The sequence below is a fragment of the Canis lupus genome, chromosome 19, assembly GCF_048164855.1.
Source record: "Canis lupus baileyi chromosome 19, mCanLup2.hap1, whole genome shotgun sequence".
NCBI lineage: Eukaryota > Metazoa > Chordata > Mammalia > Carnivora > Canidae > Canis > Canis lupus.
In genome coordinates this window covers 59,060,904-59,088,015 of record NC_132856.1, presented here as the reverse complement: position 1 = coordinate 59,088,015, position 27,112 = coordinate 59,060,904, and the positions used below count along the sequence as shown (strand labels likewise).

The 27,112-nt window shown below is 65.5% G+C and overlaps 2 protein-coding genes and 2 long non-coding RNA genes across 9 annotated transcripts; 2 read left to right on the top strand and 2 right to left on the bottom strand.

Moving 5' to 3' along the window:
- Positions 1-2,298: 2,298 nt before the first annotated feature.
- On the bottom strand, positions 2,299-8,507 carry ADAMTSL5 (ADAMTS like 5). 3 transcript variants are annotated; one of them, XM_072788052.1, is made up of 14 exons: positions 8,349-8,435; positions 7,721-7,922; positions 7,233-7,518; positions 6,751-6,922; positions 6,550-6,641; positions 6,245-6,305; positions 5,983-6,091; positions 4,800-4,927; positions 4,403-4,514; positions 3,977-4,063; positions 3,692-3,855; positions 3,345-3,555; positions 3,197-3,268; positions 2,299-2,853 (listed from the first exon to the last, which is right to left on the bottom strand). In XM_072788052.1, the coding sequence occupies exons 3-14, from the start codon at positions 7,250-7,252 to the stop codon at positions 2,552-2,554; spliced, it is 1,530 nt and encodes a 509-aa protein (XP_072644153.1). In that variant the 5' UTR covers positions 7,253-7,518; positions 7,721-7,922; positions 8,349-8,435; the 3' UTR covers positions 2,299-2,551. The 3 variants fall into 3 exon arrangements, with proteins under 3 accessions (XP_072644153.1, XP_072644152.1, XP_072644155.1); XM_072788051.1 differs by lacking the exon at positions 7,721-7,922 and having other exon boundaries at positions 8,349-8,507; XM_072788054.1 differs by lacking the exon at positions 7,721-7,922 and having other exon boundaries at positions 3,345-3,543; positions 8,349-8,507.
- LOC140611185 (uncharacterized) lies at positions 4,748-7,093 on the top strand. 2 transcript variants are annotated; one of them, XR_012012511.1, is made up of 3 exons: positions 4,748-5,134; positions 5,933-6,004; positions 6,553-7,093. It is a non-coding gene; the product is annotated as an uncharacterized lncRNA (long non-coding RNA). The 2 variants fall into 2 exon arrangements; XR_012012510.1 differs by lacking the exon at positions 4,748-5,134 and having other exon boundaries at positions 5,398-6,004.
- A 7,611-nt stretch (positions 8,508-16,118) lies between the features above and the next one.
- On the top strand, positions 16,119-22,396 carry PLK5 (polo like kinase 5 (inactive)). Of its 2 annotated transcripts, XM_072788044.1 has the most exons (15): positions 16,119-16,256; positions 16,788-16,901; positions 17,030-17,146; positions 17,623-17,752; positions 17,837-17,924; positions 18,026-18,121; positions 18,750-18,948; positions 19,046-19,172; positions 19,335-19,411; positions 19,582-19,666; positions 19,917-19,994; positions 20,342-20,522; positions 21,622-21,760; positions 21,846-21,953; positions 22,039-22,396. In XM_072788044.1, the coding sequence occupies exons 1-15, from the start codon at positions 16,149-16,151 to the stop codon at positions 22,225-22,227; spliced, it is 1,836 nt and encodes a 611-aa protein (XP_072644145.1). In that variant the 5' UTR covers positions 16,119-16,148; the 3' UTR covers positions 22,228-22,396. The 2 variants fall into 2 exon arrangements, with proteins under 2 accessions (XP_072644145.1, XP_072644147.1); XM_072788046.1 differs by lacking the exon at positions 16,119-16,256 and having other exon boundaries at positions 17,082-17,146.
- LOC140611179 (uncharacterized) lies at positions 20,965-26,051 on the bottom strand. 2 transcript variants are annotated; one of them, XR_012012509.1, is made up of 4 exons: positions 25,851-26,051; positions 24,692-24,803; positions 23,972-24,100; positions 20,965-21,115 (listed from the first exon to the last, which is right to left on the bottom strand). It is a non-coding gene; the product is annotated as an uncharacterized lncRNA (long non-coding RNA). The 2 variants fall into 2 exon arrangements; XR_012012508.1 differs by having other exon boundaries at positions 24,702-24,803.
- Between the last annotated feature and the right edge of the window lie 1,061 nt (positions 26,052-27,112).

Genomic DNA, 27,112 nt, shown 5'->3' with positions numbered 1-27,112 from the left:
ACACCTGCCGCGGTTACCCTCCGACGGGCCGCTCCAGCGGGGCCCCGGGCGACGGCCAAGGCAGCTGGCCGCAGGCGCGGTCCTGACCGGCCTCCTTACGGCCCCTTCGGGCGACGATCCAGTCTCCAGCGCACACGGGCATGGGCCTTGTGCCCGCGGGGACACGGTCACCAGTAAACACCAGAGCCCGTGCTGGAGAGCGGAAGGCCGGCCCGCGCCGCCTACCCGTGTGCCGGGCGAACGGCTTCAGGATGGCAGCGTCTTCTTCTGGTTCCTAATTGTTTGTGTTAAAGCTGAAGAGTGGACCAGGAAATCCAGGGCATGTTGTCCTCTGTGACTGTCCTGCTGTTGTCCCCAGAGACGATGTCGCCGCCGGGCCAGGGAGGGAGCAGCAGAGAGATGGGAGTCCTGCTCGCGGGGCCACGTCGTCTGCCGGAGCACGCCCCACGCGAGCCTCTCCTCCGGCTGGGCCAGCCGGCCTGGGGCTGTGGCAGGGCTGCCCCGCGGACCCCCGCGCCCCGCCACACCCCACACCACGGCAGTGAGGCAGAGGGGTAACCCCGGGCTGGGGGGGCAGCGCTGGCAGAGCTGAGCGGCTCGGGGGCCTGGGTGCGCGCTGTGGAAGGAGGCTGCTGGGTGGGAACGGGCGCTCCGGGGGAAGGCAGTTGCCCAGGAGAGAAGGGGGTGCCCTAGGGGGGCGGCGGGGAGGGGGGGGCTCCAGCTCGAGGGCCCCAGCAGGTGCCTTGAATCCCCTCCTGCCACCAGGGGGCGCCCAGGCCCCACGCCTCCAGAACCGCGTCCGACTCTCCGGGGAGGGAGTAGAGGGATTGCCCAGCTTCAGCACTTGCTGCGGAGGACAGGGCCGGGACAGGGCCGGGAGGATGAGACGCCAGGGACGGGGAGGTCGGGGACAGGGCCAGGCTCAGGCTGGGAGGACAGGGACAGGGACAGGGAGGATGGGGACAGGGAGGTTGGGAGGCCCGGGCCAGGGAGAATAGGAGACCAGGGGCTGGGAGGACGGTGACAGGGACGGGGAGGTCAGGGCCAGGCCCAGGGCCGGGGAGGACGGGAGACCAGAGAAGGAATCCAAAGGTTCCCCTCCTCAGAGCTAAGATGGGCTGAAAGGGTACCCACAGATGGCGAAATTGAGGCCCACAGAGGGGCAGGGTCTGGCTGCAGGTCACCTGCAAGGTCAGAGGCTGAACCTGATTCCCCCCCCCACCCCAGTTGAGCATCCCTTGTCCGAGACAAAACCACAACCACGGACGGTAAAGAAGTTCAGACTGTCGCAAATGACCTCATACACCATCGCATGGGGTGGGGAGGCAAAAGGGTGACCCTTCCAGGGTGGCCCCAGGGGAAGGTTTGCTGAATGACAGCGTCCAGGTGCCCCCAATTCACACATGGCCCAGGTCTGCCCTCCTGCTCCAGGAGAACAGAGTAGACTATGTCCGGGAGAACACATGCGCACAGGGGACAGGCTGAGCGCTCTGAGCTGTCTCCTCTGCTGGGGGTGGGGGGGCTGGATGGCCTGATGTCGAAGTGTGGCCCCAGGGGGCTGGGGAGGGCGCACTGGGCCAGGAGGAGGAGGAAGGCTGGGGTGCATGTGAGCACACGTGCACACGGTGACAGCGTGAGTGTGGGGCTGCCTGCCAGCTCCCCCCCACCCTGCTGCCACGGATGCTCCCCCGGGGTGCCCTTGTTTTTAAAAAGTGCTGTAAAGGGCAACCCCGGGGACTCAGTGGTTTAGCGCCACCTTCAGCCCAGGGCGTAATCCTGGAGACCCGGGATCAGGATCTAGTCCCACACTGGGGTCCCTGCATGAGCCTGCTTCTCCCGCTGCCTGCGTCTCTACCTCCCTCTCTCTGTCTCTCGTGAATAAATAAATAAAACCTTTTTTAAAAATGCTGTAAAAATTAAGTAGGAATAAAGAAGGGATGGATAGCAGTGCTGGCCTGAAAGAAACCCAGCCAGGGGCGCACGGCTGCCTCAGTCAGTGGAATGAGCCACTCTTGATCTCCGGGTGGTGGGGTCGGACCCCATGCTGGGTGTGGGGATTACTTAGAAATTAAAAGCAGAGAGAAGAGAAGATGGGAAAAAAAGAAAAGAAATAAAAAGAAAGGAGGCCTAGTCAGCATTGCTGACGCTCTCAAGATCATCTCTGGTAGCCAGGGCAATAGGGGAAACAGACACCTTACAAGATGTCTTGTTAGGGTCGCTTCTGTCGGCCCTGCCTGTTTGTGACAGTGTCTCTAAAAAAGCCAGTGTGAGGCAAAGGGAATAAAAGCAGACACAAAGTTTCCAAGTGTAAAATATCTCTGAGTTTCCCAGCAGCCAGAGTGAGAGAGGAAATAAGAGTCTAGTTGTCCTCACCAGAGCCTCCTGCTCCCGGCAGTGGATCGTGCAGGGACATCTGTGCACGTGTGACGGGGTGTCACAGAGCTGTGGGTGGGAGAGGTTTCTAAGCCAGGCCAAGAGGGGAGATACGCTGAGTCTGAGCCTGGTCGGGCCTGTCTTTCTCGCTGCACACGGCAGGCCCCGGTCCCAGGGCTCAGACAGGGCAGCGCCGGGAGGCCAGGCGCACACGGCTGTCCTCGGCGGGGCTCCAGATCCGGGCATAGCCAGCGTGGGGCAGCAGTAGCCGGTCCTGAGTGCCATCAGGGCTGATGAGGCGCTGGGCGGCCAGCAGGTACTCGCGGTGGAGGTCCAGCCGTGGGCAGGGGCAGCGACCCGGGGCCCACACGTACTCGAGGGCCCGCAGTGGCGAGCGGTTCTTATAGATGAGCTGCACCCGAACCTCATAGCGCGTCTCCTGGGCCTGGTGGAGGCGGCTCAGCACTCGGGCTCTGAACACTGTGGGCAGGACCGTGGGGAGGCTGGCTGGACGCTCCACCCTGGGCACCCATCCCCACACACCCCATTACCAGAGAAAGGAGCTGGGTCAGATGGGGCCCTGGAGGTCCCTGGGAACTGGAGGGGTGGGAGTGGGGAGGACTGGGGTCAGGTGAGGTCAGGGACCAATGAGGGGGTCAAAGGTCAGGTTAGGGCAAAGGGTCAGATCAGGGAGTCCAATTAGGGTCAGGAGGGGTCCAGTTGGAGTCAGGTCAAGGAGTCAAAGGTAAAGTTAGATCGTGGTCAGAGGTCAGCAGGACAGGGGTCACATTCAGAGGTCAGAGCCAGGTAAGGAGTCTCTCACCAAAGTCACTGCCGCAATAATGGAGCAGCCGGTGGGCACGACCTCGAGTGTCCGGGCAGGGTTCGCAGGCGTCTGTGGGGGCCGAATGGTAAGGGGCAAGGGCCGCCCCTGCCTGCTTGCTCCCCACCCCCTGCCGGGCCCGCCTCACCTGGGGTGGGGGTCGGGATCCGTGGGACAGTGGTAGCTGGGGCTGCGGGCAGTTCAGGGGGCTGCGCTTCCACCTGCCGCGGCTGCTGCTGCCGCAGGGACCAACCCAGGGCCTGCGCCTGCGCCTGCGCCTGCGCCTGGAAGGGGCCGTAGCGCTCCCGAGGGAGCCAGAACTCGAACTCGATGCCGGGGTTGGGCTCCTGCAGGAGGACCTGGAGGGATGTCACACCTAGGGAGCCGCACCGCACCGATGGCCCAGCGTCCTCTGGCCGCAGCCTCCGCCCCCCTCCTGAACCCCAGCCATCCCCTACACCTGCCACCCCGGCGCCCTCAGAGGTGGGCCCGCACCTGCAGGAGCAGGTCTTCGGAGGTGGGCCCGGCCGCGTGCAGCTTCTCCTCTGGCCCTGCAGCGCGGGTGTAGACCACACGGGTGCCCGCCGCCTCGTAGGTCCCGGGTGGGCTGACCGCCCAGTTCCCGTTGAGCACGTAGCGCCCGTCGCCCCCTAGCAGCGCTGCAGGGGACAGGTCAGCGCGGGCTCCCGGGGCTCCCGGGGCGGCCGGCCCGCCTCCCGACCCCGGCTCCCAGGGGCCCCCAGGCGGCCAGCAGGGCGCCCCCCTCGGACCCCGCGATACCCAGGTGGTTGCGGCTCCGGTGGGTGACGCGGATGTGTCTGGCGCCCTCGGGGATCAGGGTCACGTTCCAGTACCCAGCGAAGGCACCTGGCCGGGAGGAAAGAGGGGCGTTGGGGCGCAGGCGGGAGGGTATTTGAGGGACAACTTGAGGATGAAATGAGATGCTGCGGTTAAGGAGCTTAGCCAGGGTCCTGGGGCCCCGCAGGTCGCTCAGCTCCGGGAGTTCGGGTTCTTCGCGCTGAGCGCAGCGGGGAGTTAGAACCCCTCTGCTCCGGGGAGGGCGGGACCATCGGGCAGCAACCAATCAGAATGCAGAGTGGAGGGGGCTGGGCCACAGGCTGGCCAATCGCTCGGCACCTCGCTTCCGGGCCCGAAGCTCGTTAAAGGGCCCGCTCCCGCTGGCGGGGAGGGCGCGGGGGCGCTCACCCGAGTCTCGGAACACGCGCTGCACCAACAGACAGGACTCGTTGGCGCCGCCGCAGCGGCCGCAGTGGTCTTCGTGGGCGTCCGAGCCCAGCAAACCGTCACAGCCGGCGCTCTGCAGGGGCGAGGAGGGCGAGCGCGGCGTCCCCGACGGCCCCCCTGCCGGGGGCGGCCCTGGGGGCGGGGCCCACGAGGAAAGGGGCGGGCTCTGGGGGAGGAGGCCGCGGGGGAGCCGCGTGATGGGCGGGGCCTGGGGCTGGAGGGGCGGGGCCTGGGCTGGAGGGGCGGGGCTTGTGGAAGGGGCGGGGCTGGCGCCGCGAGGGCTGGGGTCTGAGGTCGCGATGCGCGGCCGGGGCCTGGGTGTTGGGGGGACGCGGCGGGGGCCCCGGGGAGGCCTTACGAGGCAGCGGCCGGCCACGCAGAGCCCCTGGGCGCCCGGGCTGCAGGGGGTGCCGTCCAGGACGCGGCCGAAGCTGTGGTAGAAGGCGTGCCCCTCGGCCAGGCAGTTGAGGTCGCACTGGTTGGGCGCTGCGGGCGGGAGGAAGCGTGGGGCCCGCGGAGGTCGCGGAGGCCCTGTGTTCGAGTCCCGCCTCCTCTCCCTCAGTCAGGTGAGATGCAGCCAAAGCCGCATGCCGAGGCTGAGGCCCAGCCAGGTCTTGCACCTAGTTGTCCTGCCTCCGGCGCGGGGACTGTCCCAGGCGAGGCTCCTGGGCGTGCTCGCAGGCACTCACTCAGGTAAGGACTCCCTGCACCTTACCTAGGGCTAACACCCTTGCCCATTCGTCATTCCTTCTTTAGTTCCGCAGTCGCTCACAGAGCACCTGCTACTTCCCCAACACTGTTCCAGGTCTGGGGGCCAGCAGTGGGCACAAGTCGCTCAGCACGTGGGCCCTGCACCCAGCACGTGCCCAGTAAAAAGCCTGGGTGTGTCACTGGCCGTCCGCAGGACTCAGTTTCCCCCTCTGCCCGGCAGTGGGGCACCACCATGAGCCGTCCGATCTCACGCGCGGGCCACAGAGCCCTGTCCCCTGCTCCTCCGGGCTCCCCCCGCCCCCCCAGCCTGGCCAGCAGACCCTGCCTGGAGCAGAGCCCAAACCTGCCTTGGCAGGCCTCTGCGGGGGTGGGATCACCACAACTTCCCTCTAATTCTTAGGGGAAAAAAACCACAACCGAAAAATAACCCCCACAATGAGGTTGACAGATGGAACGTTCTCCATCTCTGTATCTGCTTCCACTATGGTGTCTAAAGCTTTCTGTTTCCGTTAATTCTGGAGGCGTGCTGCCCCGGGCACACAGTTATGTAACTTGCTGTTTTCAGCTAAATGCGGCAACACTTCCTGCTACCGGGATAAGTTTGGGAACTATTGGCCTCTGGATACAGCTCCACCTAGATCCTCAGCCTGGTGTTCAACCCTGTGCTTTCCCCTTTCACCCCAGCTCCTATAGATCCTTCAAAGCCCCAGCGCTAATATTCTCCCTTCCTTGCAGTCCTGCCATCCTCCCGCTTTCTTAACAGCCCCTTCTCCCTGCCAGCTCTCCCTGCCTCTTCTGGACCATCAGGAAGACTTGGGAAGGCTACTCACCACCGTAGAAGGGCACCCACTGGTAAGTCCTCTGGGTGCCCAGGACAGGGTGGCCATTGTAGAGGGCACATTGGAGGTCTCGGAAGGGAATGGCTCCTAGGGGACAGTCCTGAGGACAAAGGTAGGTAGGTCTGAGGCTGGAAGAGCCCCAGGGGAGCCCAGAGAACCTAGTGGGGTGGCACAAGTGTATCTGGGGGCACGAGCAGGGAAACAGAAGGTCTTCCAGGCACAGCCAAGGGGCCGGTAGGTGGACAGAACTTACCGGCAGACGGCAGAGGCGGTACTCGTGGGTGTCTCCCCAGCAGGACTCCTCCCCAGGAAACCTACAGGGAGCACAGAGGCCCAAGTGTGGTCAGGACCCCCAGTAACCCTCTCCCCAGAGCTGGCCTGCCCTCCGCCCCCCACTTTGGGCTGGTCAACCCCACCCACATTCCATTTGGATCAGTGGGATTAAAAGGCGCAGCATGTGTGGGCAGGCTGAGGGTGCGGCCTGGAGTGGGGCGGGCAGGCAGGAGAGGAGGGGCAGACACCCCCAGCCCCCCAGCCAAACCCTGGCTTTCTGCTCACCAGATGCAGTGCCGGCTACGCACAGAGAGGCCCCGCCCACAAGAGCTGGAACAGCGACTCCAGGAACCCCAGGGGGTCCACTCACCGGGACCCTACTTGGGGAGACAGAGGCACCAGCAGCCTGGCGAGGAGCCTGGTGGTCCCCAGACTGCGGGCCGGGTCCCTAAGTCCGCGCGCTCCCTGGGCCCAGGTCCCCCTTACCTGAGCACTGCCCCCTAGACCGCAGTTCAGGAGAGTCCAGAGCAGAAGGAGGTTCTGGAGGGGGCGCTGCAGTGGGGGCGCCAGCGGGCCAGGATCTGCACCCCAGCTCTGTCCCAACTGGCTGTGTGGTTTGGGGCAGTAATCTAACGTCTCTGGGCCTCTGTTCTTGTCTCTAAAGAGTGGGGTAATAACAGAGCCCCCGTTACAGGGAAGTCTCGGGGCTCTGTCGCATCAGGTGAGAAGAACAGGTGGCACAGGGCCCGCTAGTGGGGGGAGAGCTCAGGAGTATCTGCTGGTATTGTATCGACTGTGTTGTCTTCCGATGTACACAGTAGGTGCTAAATCCGTGTGTGGTTGTGGAGGGAGTCGTCCCAGGATAGTGCGTGCTGTCTGCAGGGTCGGGGCCCCGTCACCGCTCACCCCACCGTCGTCCTCCTTGTTTCTACCTTCCTGTGTGGCCGAGGGCCAGCCACTCCACTTACCCCGGCCTCAGTTTCCTCATCTGTGCAATGGGGACCAGCTGGACCCAGTCCAGGGCTCTAGGAGGGACTTTCCAGAAGGTGCAGCAGGTGGGGGCGGGGTCAGGGGCCGAGCCCCTGGCTGAAGCCCCCCAGGCTGCACCTGGACCTGCGGGACCACCTCAGCCCCCAGGCCCCCCGCAGCAGGGAGCCCCGGGATTGTGGGATCAGGAGAGGGGGTGACCTGGCCCCAGTCCAGCTGTCAACGCGTGACCTCATGTGCAGAGGGCGTGGGCCCCACCAGGGCGGCCTGCGGAGGGAAGGGGCCGCTGATGAGGATGCAGGAAAGAAGGAGGCATCGGGGGTGAGTGGATGGGGTCGGGGGGAGAGGCTCTGCCTCCTGGGGCCTCAGTTTCCTCATCTGTCAGGGGAACGACGAAGTCACTCTCCATCCACACCCTCCTCCTCGTGACCATGGCATTGCTGGAGGAAGGGGGGGAGCAGGGGGCCACCTGTGAGTCCTTCCTCAGGCCAGGGCCGGGTGCCGGGGGTCAGCAGTCCCCGAAGGCCGCGGAGGACAAGCTGGCATTCTCCGGGCCCTGGTCCTGTGCCAGCCGAGCCTCTGCACGCTCTTGAGCCTCAGTGGCCCCGCTCTGACACTCGGACCCGGCGCATCAGGGGCTGGGGCCCGTGGAGGCTCCAGGAGCTGAAGACCTGGGGGACCAGTGGGCAGGTCCCCTTCTCTGCCCAGGGCTGTGTGGCCCGCTGCGTCCCCGCCCCTCTCTGAACCCAGAGCCCTGGCCGGCCTGGAGGAAGGTTGTGGGAGAGCTGAGGTGCGGCGGGGCTGGGCCCTCTGACTTCCCCTCTGGGGCCACAGCACCACCAGCTCGAGGGGTGGGGCCAGGTGAGGGGTGGGGGGCGAGCAGCACCCGTGGTCTACCCCGCAGAGACCCTTCCCGGAGGAGCCACCTCCTTCCGGCCGCACTCCGGACCGCAGGTGTGACTCCAGGGCAAGCCACGCCTCTGAGGCCTCAGTTTCCCCAGGAGAAAGCGGGGCAGGGCTCTCCCCCACCCTGGGGATTGCTGCCTGGCCAGCCCCTAGCCGGCCCGGAGAGTGGGAGGATAGGAAGAGGGACTTACCGGCTACGTAGAGCCCGGGCGGCACGTCCTGACTCCCCGGGCGGCCCCAGGACGAGCGGAAGCGGCGGGGCCCGCGGGGAGGGGCGGGGGGAGCCGGGGCAGCCCCTCCCACCCGGCCTCCCGGGGCGCGCCCAGGCCGGGGTCCGCAGGGGCCGCAGCCCCGTGCGCCCTCGCGCGGCCGTCGCTCGCCTCGGCGCGGATCTGCGGCAGGGGACTGGCCCGGCCGCCCGGGGCTCGCAGCCGCGGCCTGCTGTCCCGCTGTCGCGCTGTCCCGGCGTCCGCGCTCGGTGACCTTGGAAAGCCCAGGGCGGGAGCCGTGCGGGAACGGGCCGCCCCTACCCCCACCCCGGGGCTGCTATTCCGGGCGCCGCGCTCAGGGCCCGGGAATGTGCCAGAAGCGAGGTGGCCCTGCGGTGCCCGGAGTCCCGGGGCTGCCCGCTTTCCACCGACGCCCAGATCGTCCCCGCGGGGTCCCCTTTCCCAGTCAGTACGCGCTCCCCGGTCCTCTCCCCCAGCCCTCCGTCAAGGTCACCCTGCTGAGGCACCCTGCTCGCCTGGGCTGCAATCCCGGGGTCCCCCTCCAGGTCCCGGCCCCCCAGAGCAGGGCCCCACCGCCCTGGGAGCAGTGAGCGCCGGAGGCCGGCGTGGGGGGCGGAGAGCCCCCGTCCAGCCCCGCCAGGAGCATTCCCGGGCACTGCTGTCACCAGAGGCCGGCCCCACCCTGCCTTCCGCCCTCCCCGCCTGGCGCTGGCCCTAGGATTCCGGCTTCCCACCCAGGCCGTGGGGTGGCAGCGTTCCTCCCAACGCTCTCCCTAGTGGACGCCACTATTTTGCGAGGTCGGGGAGGCCCCAGGGCCCCCACCACCCGCCCTTCCGCAGCCCAGCATCTGCGCACTGCCCCCCACCCTGCCCACGCAGGCAGCGGCAGGTGCCCCTCTGCTCACCCCTGGCACTCCTCGCCGTTGCCCATGATGCCCCTGACAGGGGGGTTGAGGGGGTGGGGACAGCAAGGGGACGGCGAGTGGACGGCCCCTCTGGCCCCCTGCAAGCGCAGGTTCAGCTTGCCTGCCCCCTCCTCCAGCCGGCTGTGGGGTGTGGAGCCCTGAGCACGGGGTGGGGAGGGGAAGAGGCTGTCCAGCCCCGTGGGCCCTCCTGGAGCAGCTCAGAGCCAGGCCCCTCGGAGCCACTTATTCACGCGGCATGTCCTGAGCACCTACTGTGTGCGGGCACAGCTGAGCAGGCCCGTAGCGAGGCTGAGGGAGGCCGCCGCCTGGAGGGGTAGAGTCCTCCCTTTGACCAGAGCACCCGAGGCCACTGCAGATGGGGATGGGGTCGGGACGGCCCTCACTGAAGAGCCCATTGCCACAGAGAGGAGGCGGCAGGTGCAAAGGCCCTGAGGTGAGAATCAGTGGGTCAGAGAGGGGCCGAGGGATGGGAGGCCCGGGGGGCGGGAGGGGGTGCTCCAGCTGGCCGCGGTGGGGGTCTCCCCCCACCCAGCGCCACCCACAGTGACCCCTGAGCCTGCCCCCCGGCCCCCGCAGCCTGCCCCCCTCAGCCAACAGGCACCTCCCTCCCCAGCAGCTCAGGCCGAGCTCCCGCCGCACCCCTCCCGCCCCACCGCGGCGCCCATGGGACCTGTGGGCACCAGCCGTACACTCGGCTCCCTACTGGGCGCCCCTCACCTCAACCCTCAGGGCCCGCACAGGGGCCAGCCCCGGGTGGCTGCTGCCTTCTCCCTGCCTCCACGGCCCGTGGGCCGTGAGCAGGGCCGAGTCTGGCCGCGGAGAGCCGGGCGGGTGCCCTTGACACACTGGGTGTTCGCAGGATGGCTGAGGTCACGGGGCGTGGGCGCGGGCGGGGCGGGCGGGGAAGGGGCGGGAGAGCCTGCCCCGCATCCCCCTTGACAGAGGCAGGCGGTGACCTAGGAGAGCTGAAGCCGAGGGTGGGGGGACAGGGCCTGAGAAAGGGTGGCAGGAGGGCGGGCGGGGACGGCTGCGGCAGGCACCTCCGCTGAGCACCTACTGTGTACCGAGCAGCGGCCTGGGGCCTGGGGGCTGCGGCTCAGAGCCGGGCTTGGCTCAAGAGCTCCACCAAGTGGGCGATCTCGGCCCGAGCCGCGGCCTGGGCTCCGCGGGCTGTGCATACAGCAGGCGCCGGGCCCCGTCGAAATGCACTCGGGGACACTGCTCTGCAGGGTATACAGCAGGTATACCCTGTATACAGAGTATACAGCAGGTCCTGCACCCGCGGGCACTGCATGTAGTGCTCCAAGCCTCCCGGGGTGCCTGCAGCCAGCAGTCCCTGCCCGCTGCCAGGAGGGGACCCGGGTCGCTGAGTCCTGCGGGGAGCCCTGCGCAGGGAGGAGGGGTGCAGGGCAAGGTGCATACAGCCGTCACTGCCGCTTGGGCCCCGGCGCCTTGGGGATGGAACTTCGTGCCAGACCGGGATGAGGCGAAGATACAGAGTCCTGCCCGCCCCCCCTCCGCGCCCCCTCGGGCCCGGCCTCCCCCCTCTGTCCTCTGGCCGCAGCTCAGCTGGACTCAGCAGATTCCCAGAGAAGGAGGCCAAGAGCACAGCTCCGCACCCTCGCGCAGGTGGAGGGGTGCTTACGCAGCGGGGACTCCGGGTGGGCCGCCCCTCGGCCCCCCTCTGCGGTGCCCTGGCTCAGGCCCCCAACAGGCGGGGGTGCGGACCCCTACCCGAGGCGGGGCCGGGGGATCTGGTGGACATAGGCCCCCCGGATGTAGGTCAGCGGGGCTCCTGCAGCCTTGGGCCTCAGGAGATGCGCTCGTGAACACCCCGTGGCCTCCACCTGCCCCCACCCCGGGCCTCCTGTGATCCCTCAGGCCGGCCACATGGTCCCTGGGACACTTGGTCCTCCTGAGGACACTGCAGGGAGGCTCCTGCCACCCCTGGCCCAGAACCCTGGCTCCCTGGAGCTGCCCAGGGGTGAACCGTGGCGCCCACTTGCCGGGCCTGAACAGTGAGGTGCAGAGTGGCACAGCCGCCGGCAGCAGGACCTGGGGGCACGGGGACCGCTTCCCACCCTGTCTGAATGGGCGTCCTGGCTTCCTTCTGGAGGGGGTGTCGGGTTGGGTTGGGGACCCGGAGGTGGGGGGCAGCGGGGCAGGACAGGGTGTGAGGCACGGGTTTCTCTGCAGGCCGAGCGGCGCAGACAAGGCCAGGGGGCTGGAGGCCCAGGGAGCACCCAAGGGGGTCTGCGGGGGGAGCCCAGGGGGCAGGGCGGCGGACTCCCTACAGCCCGGCCAGTCACCCAAGGGTCGGGTGACAAAAATCAAGAAAGTTATGCATGACATGGTGCCATTTCCAGAAGAGGAAAAGGGTGCGCGTTACCTAAGTTGAGGCAGGAGGTGGACGGGAGCACCCCTGCTGCGGCCCACCGTGATCCTGGGCGCGGTCGCCTGTGACCCAGGGGCTGCCTTATAGGTTCTGTTTGAATTTCTTGGAATGACCTTCTTTTTCTTTTTTTTTTTAAGATTTTATTTATTTTTTCATGAGAGACACACAGAGAGGTCAGAGACGCAGAGACACAGGCAGAGGGAGAAGCAGACTCCACGCAGGGAGCCCGACGTGGGACTCGATCCCGGGACCCTGGGGTCACGCCCTGGGCCGAAGGCGGCACTAAACCGTTGGGCCACCCGGGCTGCCTGACCTTCTTTTTTTTTTTTTTTTTCTGCCTGACCTTCTGATTCTGATTTTTTTTTTTTTAAGTAAAATCTTATTTTGGAAAAAATTTTAGATTTACAGAAAGTTGCAAAGATGTTAGAGAGTTTCTGTCTGCACTTTGTCATCAGTGGTGTGATCCAGTCCCCCCAAGATGTCCCCATCCTCGTTCCAGGACCTGGGATGTGTCGCCTCCTGCGGCGGAGGGGACCTGGTCCAGGCCCTGAGGTGGGGGTGACCCTGGGTTCCTGGGGGTCCCCCAAGAGGGAGGCCAGGGGGGAGCCCCAGAGACCGGCAGACCCTGCGCTGCTGGCGGTGAGGACGGAGGAGCGGCCGCGGGCCAGGAGGGGGCGCCTCTGGAAGATGGGGGGCAGGAGGGGGTCTCCCTGGGGCCCCGGGGGACGAGGGGTGACCAGCTCTGTCCACGCCTGGGTTTTAGGACTCCCAACTTCACCACGTGAGGTTGATAAACGGGTGATTTTTTTAAAGCTACAGACTCTGTGGTGATTTGTTACAACAGCCTCAGGAAACGGACGCTTGCTGTGGCGGCTCAGGCGCTGGCGCGGGCTCACCGCGACAACTAATTAACGTATTAGCAGTTCCTATTCCGTGAGCCAACTCCCAACTTCGTGTGCATTCACCATGTGTGTGTTTTTAGCTAGTTTCCTTTTTCTGTCCCAGGATCTCACCCAGGACTTCCATGACGTTGAGCTACTTTTCTCATAATTGGAAAAAAGACCCAAGCAGATGAAATACAGATGATTCGTGTGGAAATCTGGCCGGGCCTGAGGCTCGAGCAGCGCCTTGCACACAGCCAGGGTGCATCCGTGTCCCTGGAGGGAGGTCGAGGCACCACCCGCGGGCACCTGCCATCCCACCTGTGTGCTCCGATGCTCTCCCAGTGGCAGCACGGACCGCCCGCCACAGCCATTCCGACCTGGGTGGATGAGACGGCGTCCAGTGGGGAGGCCCTGGTCAGGGAGGGGGCGGCCAGGGGGCTGACACGCCCCTCGTCTTCCTCATGGGCGGACAGTCCTGAGGAATGTCGTGTCCAGCTCCTTAGGGACCCACGGGGCTGACCAGGGCCCACCCTGCCCGCTCCTCCCCAGCCCCTCACCCCTGCTCTACAAAACAACCCACCGCACCAAACCCTTGCTTCAGGCTCCGATTTTCGGCAGAGCCCAGACCCAGATATAGGAGGAGAGACACGCGTCCTGCTTCAGTGTCCTGCTGGCCTGGATGAGGTCAAGGGAAGTGAAAAAAGGGGACAGGGCCCCAGGCCCCCAGCTACAGACCCTGAGAGAAGGAAGAGGAGCCTCGAAGGATAACCGGAGAGACTTGGAAGAAGGGTGGGGGAAAAGCCTACAGAGGGGTGTCGGGAAGGACGAGGGACGAGAGAGGGCAGTGCTTCTAGAAGGAGCCGCAGAGGCTGTGAGGCTGGGAGAGGCAAGGGCAAAGTTTTGTCCTGGGGCGGGGGAGCCAAGTCTAGCCTCCCCCTCAGCGCTGGGCCGGTGTGGACGTGTGGACGCGGCGCATAGCCACAGTCATGGGGTTTCTGAGCTCTCGGCTGTCCCCGAGGAGCTGCGGGTGGGGCGCGCTCACCACGCGGGCCTTTCCCAGGCCAGGAGGCCGGACAGACGGACAGACGGAGCTCAAGCCCCGTGCTCTCCCTCTGGCGCCTCCCCCGCCCCTGCCGTGTGAGCCTCCCCAGGGAGGCCTGGCTCTCTGCCGCCCCCTCCACCTGCGGCAGGTATTTTGAGCGAAGCTTCCCGCATTTCTCCCAGGAAATGTGCTGAGTCTGGGGAGTTATCTCAGGTCAGTGGAGGAGTAGACGAGACGGAAAGCAAACCTGCGGCCCGGAGCCTGGGGCTCGGCGGGGACGAGGGGGGAGGTCGGGCGGGGTGCCTCTGGACCGTGGGCAGGGGCAGCGTGGGAGGGTCGGCAGGGCCCCCTCCCACCCTGCCTCTGCTTGCCAGGCAAACGGCCTCAGTTTGTTCATCTGTAAAATTGAGGGTATTAGTAACCTCCTAATGCTGTGCCTTCTTTGGGGACCGGGGGGGATCTAAAATGTTCTTCATTTGTTGTTGTGGCAAACATAACAAATTTACCATCTTAAGTGTTTTTCACTGGCAGTGGCACGCAACACACTCACCCCGTCCTGCAACCATCCATCTCCAGAACCTTCCATCTCCCCACACGGAGACCTGTCCCCAGGAAGCACTGACCCCCATCCCTGCCCACCCCTGGCTCCCACCACCTCCTCTTTGTCTCTGTGGACAGGCGTCCTCTGCGGACCTCCTGGGAGTGGGGTCCTGCGGGAGGCGTCCTTCTGGGTCTGGGTCCCCTCCCCGAGCCCGGTGTCCTCGGGGTCCATCCACGTGGGGGCAGGTGTCGGGCCCCTTCCTCCCTGAGGCCAGGTCGTATCCAGGGTGTGCATGGACTGTGCTGTGTTTATGCATCCATTGATGGACACCTGGGGTGTGTCCGCCCACCTTTTAGCCGTTGGGAGTTACGCTGCTATGGACAGTTGTGTTTTTTGTTTTACTGTAATTTAATTTTCATCCTAGAGTGGCTGGGGAGGGGTCCTCGCTGAGGGGCAGCTGAGAACGGGAGGTCTGGGCCTGTGCTAGAGGCTCGGCCGGGAGGGGGCAGAGCTGGGGTCGGTACAGCTGTCGCGCAGGCCGTGAGGCTCCCGGCCAGGGTCTCAGGGGCTCCCAGGGCCCCCAGTGGGGTGGGGTGGGGTGGGGGTGTGGACAGGGGCTCTGGGCTCCAGGCGGCACTCGGAGTGCAGTCCAGCAATCCTGGGCTCGCATATGCCTGCCTGAGGCTGGGTTTTCTCCCCGGTAACATGGGGCTAAGCCGGCCCCCCCATGCAGGGACCAGCTGCTGCCCGCAAGGGGCCTGGCTCGCCCTCGCTGGCCCCGGGAAGGCAAGGCCGTGCTTGAGTCGGGGCGATCTCCCGCCGTCCTCCTGCGGGCCACGGAGCCCAGCGCACCTTCCACATGCTGATGCCGGAGGGGCTTCTCAGATGCCCGGATTAGCCCGCAGGGGGAGGAGTGCAGATCTCAGGGCGACGGTGACACGATGGCCCAGGCCCTTCAGCAGGGATCTTGGGCTCCCGGGCTGCAGCCAGCGGCCCCCAACGCCAACCTCAAAACCTTGGCTGCGGTGCCGAGGCCCGTCCTCCACAAAGGAACCGAGCCTTGCTCTGCCCCCTGCGCTGGGGCCCCCTGAGAGTCCCCCATGCCCCGGTTGCCCCCGTTGGACACACCAGGTGGACATGTGATAACTCAGGAGGTGTTTCCCGTCCCTGGCGGCAGGACCGGGCCGGATTCCGAAATCTGATCTCTTGTAAAATTCCAAGGCCTGATTCCAGCCACAGGGAGCCCTGCTAATCCCTCCCCATTCCGTGTTATGTAACGTTCAGGGATTAATACTGTGGCATCCAGAGCCGCCGCCTGGATTCCAGTCCAGCCCTGGCCCCTCCTGCGCCCCCCAGGCCTCAGTGCGCTCACCTGTAAAATGGGGAGAAGGCCAGTTCCTGTGTCCCAGGACTGATGTAAGGGTGACATGAGAGGACACAGGGAAAGGGCCTGGAACAGCCTGCCGTGTGGCTCAGAGATGTCCCCGCGGGTTCCCTGTGGGTCCACGGTGCCCACGTGTCCCCGCCAGGAGTCACACGCCCGTGTCTGCCCTCCGGTCCCCTGATTCTGTTCCCTCTCGCTGCCTAATGTCCTCCGTATATGACACCCCGACCGAGCGGGGCCCTCCCGGTCCCTGCCCCAGCCCTCCCTCCCTTCCCAACCAGCCCCGGCCTTCCTTCCCTGTCCTCTGGATCCCGCCACTGCTCCCCAGAGCCTCTCCGCTCGCGGCTCCCTGGGGCTTCTGAGAGGACGAGACGATCTCTCTGACCTCAGTTTCCCGCTCAGGGAAAGGGGCACGCTGACACTTCGCCGCCTGGCGGGAGGCGCAGGGCTGGCGCGCGGCACACCTGCCGCCTCGGGCGCCTGGCCCCGCCCCCCGCCCCCCGCCCCCCTCAGCCAATAAGACGCGGCCCCGCGGCGCTGGTCCAGAGCAGCGGGAGTCGGGCCGAGGCTGCGCCCCGAGCCCGGAGGGATGGAGCCCGGGCCGCGGCGGCCGCGCACCTCCCGCCCGCCGGTCTCCGCCTTCCTGCGCGACCCGAGCTCCGGGCGCGTGTACAGGCGCGGGAAGCTCATCGGCAAGGTGCGGGGCCCGCGCCAGGCGTCCGGGCGAGGGTCTCGGGGCGCGGGGCGTCCGGGCAGGGCGGGCTGTGCGCGCGCGGTCGCGGCCCCGGCGAGCAGGGGCGCCCCCGGGTTTTGCTTCTGCGAGGCTGGGGTCTGGGGTTGGGCGGCTGGGTCGGGCGCCGGGCTGTGCTGCACGGGGGCGCGGGCGCGGGGCCCCCCGTGCGTCCCGGGGTGCGGGTGTGCACTCGCGTGTCACCGCTATCCCGCCTTTGTAGAAACTCGGTGGCGGGGTCTCCGCGTGTGTATGTGAACGTGCGCCGCACCCTGCGGTCTCTGTGTCCGGGTGGGGAGTGGGTCGCGTTCCGCGTGCTGTGGTCCCTTCCTGTGTTCCTGTGGCTGCGAACGCAGGGATGAGGGTGTGAGCTGTGCGTCCGCGCATCTCCTGTGTGTGTGTGTGTGTGTGTGTGTGTGTGTACGTGTACGAAGAGGCCTGGCTACCTGTCCGCACACCTGTGCACGCCGGCGCTGAGCCGGTCGCCCCTCCCGGCAGGGCGCCTTCAGCCGCTGCTACAAGCTGATGGACATGTCCACCAGTGCCGTGTTTGCCCTCAAGGTGGTGCCTCGCGCTGGGGGCGCGGCCGGGCGACTGCGCCCCCGTGGTAAGGTAGGCCGGACCTTGAGAGCCCCGGGGGCCCACAGGTCACAGGCGGTCCCCAGAGAGGCCCCTGCACGGGGTGGAGGCTCTGCCCCTGGGCCCGAGCCGCGGGCGGACGTGTGGGGCCACACCTGCAGGTGGACCGGGAGATCGCCCTGCACAGCCGCCTGAAGCACCGCAACATTGTAGCCCTCCACGGACACTTTGCCGACCGCGAGAACGTGTACATGGTGCTGGAGTACTGCAGCCGCCAGGTGCGGGGGATGGGTGCAGAGGGAGCCGGCATGCCTCTGTCCGCAGCCCCCCCCCCCCCCCCCGCCCCCCGCGTCTGCTGTGCTCACCTGACTCTCTGTACTTACCTGTCTCCACCCGTGTCCACACCAGGCCCATCTGTGCTCATCCCTGATGCACCTGTGCCCATCTCGGCTCTCTTGACTTGCTTGTGTCTACTCATCCCCAGTTTATTCATTGGCCCATCTGCATCTGTGGCCCTGTGGGACCACCTTAAGGCAGTAATGCCCACCTGAGCACACCTGTGCTCACCCCATCCCCGTGCCCTGCATGTACCCACTTTGGGTTCATCGCGGATCCTCTGTCCCTTTTCAAACTTACCTGCGGCCACCTGGGCCCACCTGAACTGTATTCCTCCTTGGGCTCACCTGAGCGTACCTGTGTTCACCTGTGTGTCCTTGCGCTGCCACCACCGCCGCCCCCTGCCGGTCACCTGCAGTCACTGGCCCACGTTCTGGAGGCGCGGCAGACTCTGACGGAGCCCGAGGTGCGCTACTACCTGCGGGGCCTGGTCAGCGGGCTGCGCTACCTGCATCAGCGGCGCATCGTGCACCGTGACCTGAAGCCCAGTGAGCATGGAGACGGGTCCTCGTGGGGGGGGTGGGGGGGCGCTGGGATGTGGCTCTGCCCTCATAGCCCCTCCCCTCTGGCAGGTAACTTCTTCCTGAACAAGAACATGGTGGTAAAGATTGGAGACCTGGGGCTGGCCGCCAGGGTGGGCCCGGGGGGCCACTGCCACAGGTAAGTGAGCAGCTCTCAGCAGTCTCTCTGCGGAGACACAAGTAGGACCAGATTGGCCTGTGGGCCCCGGCCTTCCTGAGCCCCCCATTATCCCCTCCCAGAGTGCTCTGCGGGACCCCAAACTTCCTGGCTCCGGAGGTCATCTCCAGGAATGGGCACTCCTGCCAGTCAGACCTCTGGGCTCTTGGCTGCATCATGTGAGTGGGTCCTGGGGAAGAGGGTCAGGAGTACCCAGGTGGGGCCAGGTGTGGGCAGGTGGAAGCATGCACGGGACAGGTAAGGACAGGCATAAGTATATAGAAAGGAACAGACGGTGAGAGTGTGCATAGGACAGATGTGGACAGGCGTGTGCAGGTGTGGGGCAGGTGGGGGCACACACCTGCCATCATGCAGGTGTGCAGGTATGAATAGTGCATATGGGACATGTATGTGCAAGGGAAGATAGGTTTGAGCATGCACAGAGGTGTGGACAGGTATTTGCAGGTGGTCGACACACAGGCAGTCTGGGTATACACATACAGTTTTGAGGTATATGCAGGAGTGGGACAGGTGCAAATATGAGTAAAAGAGGACTGGAAGGTAAAAGCAGGTGTATACAGGTGCAGGCAGGTGTACAGACATCTGGTGGTGTCAATCGGGTAGACCGGAGTGGCCAGGTGGGAGCAGATGTAGGGCGGGTATGGAGAAGTGGATGCAAAGCCTGTGCAGAGTAGGAGAGTGGGGTGGGTATGGCCAGGTGTGCAAAGGTAGGTGTGCGCCAAGCCTGGACACCGAGGACAGATGCAAGCAGGCACTCAGGATCCTGCCCCCCACCCCCCGGGTCAGGTACACAGTGCTGACTGGCACCCCTCCCTTCATGGTGGCTCCCCTGTCCGAGATGTACCAAAACATCCGAGACGGCCGCTACCCCGAGCCCGCCCACCTGTCACCCAACGCGCGCCGCCTCATCGCCCGCCTGCTGGCGCCCAACCCAGCGGAACGGCCCAGCCTGGACCACCTGCTGCAGGACGACTTCTTCACCCAGGTGTGTGCTGTTCGACGGGTGGGGCACGCCCTGGGATGGCAGGCCTCAGAGGCCAGGCGGCCTGCGCCGGGTGCTGACCCCGTGGGCCCCCCCTAAGGGTTTCACCCCGGACCGGCTGCCAGCCCGCTCCTGCTACAGCCCACCCTTCTTCACCGTGCCCCAGCCTCTGGGCAGGCTCTTCCGGAAGGTGGGCCGGCTGCTCCTGCCCCAGTGCCGGCCCCTCTGTGAGTAGCACCCGCCCACCCCTTGCCTGCGCCCACCTGCCTGGCCGGCTCGCGTCTCAGCACCTGTCAGTCCTCCCACCTGCTCTACCGCTCCCCAGCGATGGCAGAGGAGGATGTGGGGGGTCAGGCTTCGCCCCCCAAAAAGCCTTGTGCTTCCCTCAGGCCCCATCACGGCTAGCGAGGCCTCGGGTCCAGGAGAAGGTGGATCAGATCCTGACCCCATGGAGTGGGGCAGTGAGGTGAGGGCTCCGGGCAGGGGAGGCTGGAGGCTCGTGGAGCACATTCTCACAGCAGGACTGCGCGGAGGGGAGAGTCGGGGGGGTCTCCCAAGCGAGAGGATGGAGCCTCTCACCTACCTCTGGGCTCTGGTGGGGGCCAGGGCCTCCCCTCACCCCTGCTTCTTCCCCAGGCCACCCTGTTGGACACAGGGGCTCCCCACCCGGAGGTCCCCGTCCACCTGCTCACCCACGGGACCCTCAGGAGCGACCCAGCGGGTGAGCGGACACTCCATCCTAGGGGCTGCAGGTGGGGAGCAAGGGTATCGAGGTCCTGGGGGCGATCACTGGGCCTCGCCAGGGTCGTGCTCCCTCCCTGCCTTCAGCTTTCACACCTGTAAAGCAGGAGGCGTGGCCGGAATCCTTCTGGGTTTAAGAGAAAGTTTTCCCAGATTCAGCAGTTTGGGGCAGGGCTGGTGGGGGGCGTCGCGGTGGGGGTCCAGGCCTGCCCGTCCCCCTCCCCACCCAGGGCCCAAGGGGAGCCAGAGGCAGGAGGTGGAGGTGGCCATCAGAAACCTGCGGCTCTGCCTGGACCCGGGCCTCCCAGGTAGGAACCCAGCGCAGCCCCGGGGGCCGCCTTCCTCCTGACGTCCGAGCACAGCGTCCTGCTCTGTCCAGGGACCCTGCGTATTTCTGGGGCTCCCCTGGGGGGGGTGGAAAGAGCTGAGGGAGGTTTCAGGGCACAGTGACACCATCCTGCTCCCCAGAGTCTGGCAACCCCTGCCCTTCTTCCTTTCTCATCCACCCCCCCTCCCCCGGGGCCTGTCCCCCCCCCCACCCCACCCCACCCCCCCCCCGCTCGCTGTCCTTGGAGCCTCTTCTTTCTCATGGGATCCAGTTGGATTCTCTTATTCTTCTGTTTTATGCTCTGGGTTTCCACCGTTCCTCCGCCAGACCCCCCTGACACCCCTTACCCAGCCACACAGGATCCCCCAGGAGAGCGGTGGCCCATCCTCTGGGCCCCCAAGTGGGTGGATTATTCCAGCAAGTACGGCTTCGGCTACCAGCTGTCGGATGGGGGCAGCGGTGTCCTGCTTCGGGATGGCACGCACATGGCCCTGCGCCCCCCGGGGGAGTAAGTGATGGGGCTCCTGTCCACCCTCCCATCTTTCTGCGCCCCTCCCTCGAGCACTTAGTATCATGCACGCCTGTGGGCACGGGCTGCCTGCTGGGCCCCACGCGGCGCTACGCCAATGACCCAGGAGATTTCAGGAGGCGGATTTGCGAAGGCAATGAGCTGGGTGAGGTGACCGATGGGGGGCAGGTGGAGGTGACCCCCGGCCTGCCTGGTAGTGGAGGGGCTTTCTGAAGAAGTGACACTCAGGCGAGACATGGAAGGTGAGAAGGAGCCCATCAGGAACATCATCTGAGGTCCGGGAACAGCACGTGCAAAGCTCCCGACATGGGGCCCAGCCTGGTGGGTTTGAGGAGCGGAGTGAGGTGGGGAGGCAGCGAGGACGTGAAGGGTGGGTCCAAGTCGCGTTTTTTTTTAAAGATTTTATTTATTTATTCGTGAGAGGGCAGCCCCGGTGGTGCAGTGGTTTAGCGCCGCCTGCAGCCCAGGGTGTGATCCTGGAGACCCGGGATCGAGTCCCCCGTCGGGCTCCCTGCGTGGAGCCTGCTTCTCCCTCTGCCTGTGTCTCTGCCTCTCTCTCTCTAGCTGTGTCTCTATGAATAAATAAATAAAATCTTTTTTAAAAAATCTTTATATTTATTCATGAGAGACACAGAGAGAGAGGCAGAGACACAGGCAGAGGAGAAGCAGGCTCCCTGCGGGGAACCCGATGCAGATGCTCATCCACTGAGTCCCCCAAATGTCCCCAAGTCACACTTCTAACGTGACCTTTCTGGTAGGAGTGACACAAGGGACCGCAGGCAGGTGGTTGGCCTAGCCAGGCAGGGAATGGCAGTGGCCGGGGTGGTGGCTGAAGGACGCAAGGGGGCTGGTGCTGGACTTGGGAGGTCAGAGTGGCCACGAGGCCAGGTGGGACGATGGCAAAGGGATGGGCTTGGGGCCAGGATCTCAGGATGGACGGGCTCCGCGGGGCGGAGGTGTGGACGGGGCCAGCCTTCAAATCCCGGTCCGAGGGGCACAGCTGGGGGGCTGTCCGCGGGCGTCGAGGGCCCAGGGGAGAGCCCGTGACGGCCGGCACCACCCCGCACCCCATCCCCAGCCGAGTGTGCTACGTGCCCGGCCGGGGGAAGCTGGAAACGTTCACCCCGAGGGACGTGCCCCGCCCGCTGGCCGCCAAGCTGGCCGTCCTCCGGCTCTTCACCTGCTGCCTACGGCGGCGTGTGCGCCAGGTGAGCCAGGTAAGACGGGGCGGGCGGGCCAGGTGGGGCGGGCCAGGTGGGGCCCCCTACTCCCCTGAGACCGCGTGGCTGGGCCTGTCTGCAGGAGGGGTCCCGGCCCTCGCCCCCCCCAGCGGCCCCCAACCTCTGCTTGCTGCGCTTCCTTGTGTCCGAGCGGGCGTTGCTGCTGCTCTTCAGCGACGGGACGGTGCAGGTGAGCGCCGGGGTGCCCTGGTCCTCGGGGGGCCGCGTGGGGGCCCTCCCTCCCTGACCAGGCTCCTCACCACCACCCCCCGCAGATCAGCGGCAGGGGCGACAGGGCTCACTTGGTGCTGAGTGGCGGCGGCGGCAAGGAGCTGCGGCTCACGGTCTGGGAGGACGGCCAGCCCCGCACCTCCTACCCCCGGGGCGCCCTGCAGAGCCCCGGCTGCGCCCCACAAGCCCGCCCGCGCCTTGTCCACGCTCTTCACATGCTGCAGAGCATCTAGTGCCCCCTGCAAGGTGACCGGGTCCCCAGCCCCAGTCCCAGTCCCGCTTCTGCTGTCTCCCCAGAGGGGTGTCCCTAGGGGCAGCCTAGGAGCTGGGGGTCCTTGCCTGTTCAACCCCCACTTCTCTTTGGCTTTGCTCCTTTTTCATTAAAGAGAAGCTGACTCTGTAGCCTGGCGTCTGCCTCCCTTGTGCAGTTCGAGACGCATTAGCAGGGGGACACTCAGGCCGGCGGGCTCTGAGCCCACTGCCCTTTGTGGTGGAGCCGGAAGGGCCGGGTCCCCAGGAACCCGAGCGAGAGTGGGGTCGCGCCATGGCCAGAGAGCTGAAGCGGGTGACGACTGCTCGGTGCCCGAGCTGTAAGGAAGGGGGTGTCCGGGCCGGGAGGGGACCCGCAGCCTGCAGGGCCCCCGTGGTGTGGTCCGGCCCCTCAGCGACAGTTTGGGGCTGGTGGAGCGCGGGGGCTGCTGTGCGGGGTCCTCTCCGAGAGACCCGGATTCAGGAAGGACGTGGCCAGCAGACAAGCAGAATACGGGGGTGCCTGAGATCTGACACCTTGGGGTTGGGGAAACCTGACTAGTAGGAGATGGGGTTTTAAGTCCTCCAGGTCAGGTTCCCCGGGGGGAGGGAGGTGACTCGGCAGGCGACAGGGAGCTGATGTCAGCAGGTGACCATAGAGGAAACAGGGACACAGAGACTGGACTCCGAGGGGACCAGAATGAGGGCGGAAAGTAGGTGTCGAGGCCGGCAGCACTGGCGACAGGGCACAGCCCGGGTGTGCGGGGGGCTCGTCGAGCAACCACTCCACCCCGGGCAGGGTGACCCTGACAGGCACAGCCGAGCCTCAGTTTCCCTGTCTGTAGAGGGGGGACGTGTCCCAGCAGTGTGATTCTCTGGGACAGCCAGCCTCGGAATCTGCATTGTCAACACCCCCCGCCCTGGGGGGATCCATCATGAAAAAAGCCTAAATGGCTGCCGAGGTGGGGGGTCCTGAGCCGGCTCCCCTGCCCCCCAGTACAGGTGTGCACGTGCATGGGAGGAACTCATGGGAACATGCCCGGTGCACACCTGTGGAGGTGGAGAATTTTTTAAGCGTGTGATATGATATTGTTAGTTTTCTTTCTTTTTTTTTTTTTTTTTGTTAGTTTTCTTTATAAAATGAGCTCATCCTTAGGCCTTCCTGAGGGGGTGCCGCCCCAGGGACCCCAGGCGATGGCTCCGGACCTCTGTGGTTGTCAGGCTGGGGGTGCTGCTGGCTCCCAGCAGGTGGTGGGTGGGCCCAGGGAGGCTGCTCGGCGCCCCCAGCGCCCGGGACCCCTGATATCGCAGTGCTGGGGGGAGACCCGCTTTACAGATAGAAACTGAAGCATTGACAGGCCTGATGCGGAATTTCTAAAAGCACCTTTCCTTTGGAATCGGGGGAAAAAGCAACAAAGATGCAAAGAGACGGTTTTGGGAGAAGCAGGGTGTCCGGTGCCCACGCAGCACCTCACGCAGCGTGAGCCCATGACTGTCCCTGTCATCGTCCCTTGGTGGGGGCCCCTGCCGCGTCCATCAGGAGAGAAGCCACCGGGTGTAGGGGCGCCCCTCAGACGGAGCCGCAGCACCACGCGGGGTCCTCCACAGCCTGCTGAGGACCCCCTGCCCCGGGGGCGCACCTGCCTGCGGGGGGACGGCCCGCTGGGGGATGGACCGTGCGGGGCCTGGACACCTTCCAAGCAGGGCTTTCCCTTTTGAACTATTTACCATCAATTCCAAAAGTAAAATGTGGACGCCACCGATTTGTGACAAATTGCAAAAGGACAGAGCCACAGCGCTCGCCGGGAGGTCACAGGGCCAGCTGGTTCTTTTCCGTTTACCTACACTTGTGCTCCCCTAGAAGAGAAGGAAGCCATTCCCGTGACCTTGCCCCCCGTCACCCCTCCGCCCCCCCACGTGCCTGGGCGTGTTTCTGCACGCGTGGAGGTCGGCCTCGGGCTTCCCTCGCAGGGGCGGGATGAAGGCAGAGGGCATTTAGGGCCTGGGGAGGCCACGGAGGGTGGGGAGGCCACGGGCCTTGTGTGGCCTGATGTGGGAGGAGAAATTGTTCTGTGTAAAACAGGGGCAGGAACTGGAAGGGCAGGTGGAGACGCAGGGAGGGGGGCAGTGTGGGTGGAAGAGGACGGCGCAGGGAGAGGGCGAACACCGGGTGCTGACATCGGGCCTTTTGTCCTTTTATTATTATTATTATTGATGAGAAATTCACATAACCTGCAATTAACGATTTTAAAGTGCACAACCCAGTGGCACTGAGTGCATTCACCATGTTGTGCAACCATCGCCTCTATCTAGTTCCAGAACATTCCATGAGTCCAAAGGAAACTGCCCTCCCATCAGCCGTCACCTCCCTTTGTTCCCCCCCAGCCCCTGGCCCCCCTGAGCCCCCTCCCCGTGCGTGGACGAGCCTGTCCTGCACGTGTCACACACGTGGACTCACGCCCTGTGGGGCCTCCTGTGGTTCCCTCCCTGAGCGCCGGGGGCTGGGGTCCGTCCACAGGGCGGAGTGGGGGCCTCGCTCCTGCTGGCGGCCGGGACGTGCCTGTGGGTGGGGGACATGTTGTGAACCCGCCATTCCCCTGTCGATGGCATCGTGTTACAAATGACAGGAACCCCTCCTAACTGTGAGGAGCAACGTGAAGGGCTGGCTCCTGATGCAGGCGCGGCTGCATGTGCGTTCGGGTGACCCACAGGGCTCCCCTGCCACGCTCTTCCCCTCTTCCCCGCCCTCCCCGTCTCTTGTTTGGACAGTGGGCTCCTGCGGCCTGGTGACAGGGCCCGGGCTGGCGAGCGAGCTCTCAGCACCCTAGGGGGGAAGGGGCCAAAGCCTCCCTAGGTGCGCAAAAGTCGCTGGGGAAGCCCATTGGCCAGGCCTGGGCCAGTGACACCCCCACAGCGGACCCCCCCAGCCAGCCGGAGACCTGGAGTGAGACCCCCCGGCCCAGAAGGGGCAGGTGCCAACCTCGCCGCCGTGGGGACCCTGTACGGGGACCAGGCCTGGCCTTTGTCTCCCAGGGACCTGGCGGCCTCTGGGGGCGCTGCTGGGGGCGAGGGCGCGGCTGGGCCCTGAGGACGCTCAGGCAGTGCTTGGAGGGGCTCCGGGGCGCGGTCAGGGCCCGAGCCCCGCCAGCAGCCAGCAGCCCCGGGGTCTCCCGGGAGCGGGTCCTGCAGCCCCAGCCGGGCCTTCAGACCAGGCAGCCGCACGGGCCCGCGTGCAGACCTGAACCTCACGAGGCTCGGCAGCCAACCCGCTTCTGAATGCCTAGGCCGCAGAAACGGTGACGGGAGGACGCGTGAGGACCGGCTTCGGGGCCCTTGGCCGGGGCCCATTTGTTAGCACGCGGCAGCCGCGGACTAGCACACCTGCCAGCACGCAGGGGCCGCCCGGTCCTGCCCCGGCGGGTGTTTCTGGGGAGAGGGTCGAGCACCCTCAGCTTGCGCAGTGCGCAGCCTAGAGCGCCGCCCCCGCCTGCCTGCGGGACCCCAAGTAACCGTCCACACGACAGAGCAACGGTGTGCCCCCCGCCCCCCCCCGCTCTTATCTCAGGGGGAGAACTTCAGGAGGGGGCGAGGGCCACAGCATCCCCACCCTGCGAGCTTCTGGCATCTTCCATAGACAGGGGAACCGGGCCCCTCAAGAAATAAAATCATTAGTCTCCCTTTTGTGGGTGTTTGCAAAGGGGGCGCTTCGGACAACGGCCGCGAAGGCGTCCCAGGCCGCAGCTTGTCCCTGGAGAGGCCAGGCTCACTGCGGGCGACGCGGGACCTGGGCCCGTCCGCGCCCCGCGCCTGGACCGCGTCCCCATTGGTCCGTGGAGCGCGTGAGGCAACGCCTCCTCCAATCACCAGCAAGCGGGGCGGGGCCAGGCGGCACAGCCGGGCAGACGTGATTGGCTGCTGCCATGGCAACCGTGAGTGACGTCACAAAGCGATGCAGGGGCCGGTCCCGCGTGCGGGCATCTGGTTCCCGGGCTGCCGCTGCCGTTTGCGCGCCTCGGGGGCAGGGCGGGGCGGGGGCGGCTCTCCTCTCCCCACTTGACAGATGTGGACACTGAGGCACAGCGGTCACGTCGGGTCGTGACAGCTGGGAGAAAAGTGTGGCTACAGGTAGGTCCGCCCTGCGCCCTCCCAGTCGAGGAAGTTTTAAAATCCGGAGTGTGCGGAGTGAAAACAGGCCGGTGCCAGCGGGTCACACGCTGCATTTTTGAGATGAGAACATTCTAGAAGTGGAGGAGGGAGGCGTGGCTGCCGGGGGTTGGGGACTGTGGCAGGGCGCGGTCCGTGTGGTGCTGGAGGCACGAAGTTCCGCAGCTGGTAAAATTGTGGACAATTCAATACACACGCGTGGGTGCAAGTAACGTGAAAAATGTGAGATGGGGTAAGGCGGGGGGAGCGCGGGACGCCTGATCTCGGGGTGGTGAGTTCAAGCCCCACCTTGGGATTACTTAAAAAAAATTAAAATAGGTGTTCAAAAGCAAAATCGTGTGCAAGGATGTGCAGGGATGGCAAGATGGGGGAAGAGGATTACGAGGTACAAACTTCCAGTTGTAGAGTAAGTCACAGGGATGAAAGTACAGCATAGGGAATACATTCAGTAATAGTGTCATGTGGGGGCGCCTGCCTTGGGCTCAGGGCTCAGGGCGTGACCCCAGGGTCCTGGGGTCCTGGGGTGGAGTCCCGCGTGGGGCTCCCCGCAGGGAGCCTGCTTCTCCCTCTGCCTGTGTCTCTGCCTCTCTCTGTGTGTCTCTCAGGAATAAATAAATAAAGTCTTAAAAAAAGAAAAAAAAGAAAAAATAACATTGTAATGTTGTAGGGTGACAGACTGTAACCACACTTCCCCTGGTGACTGTT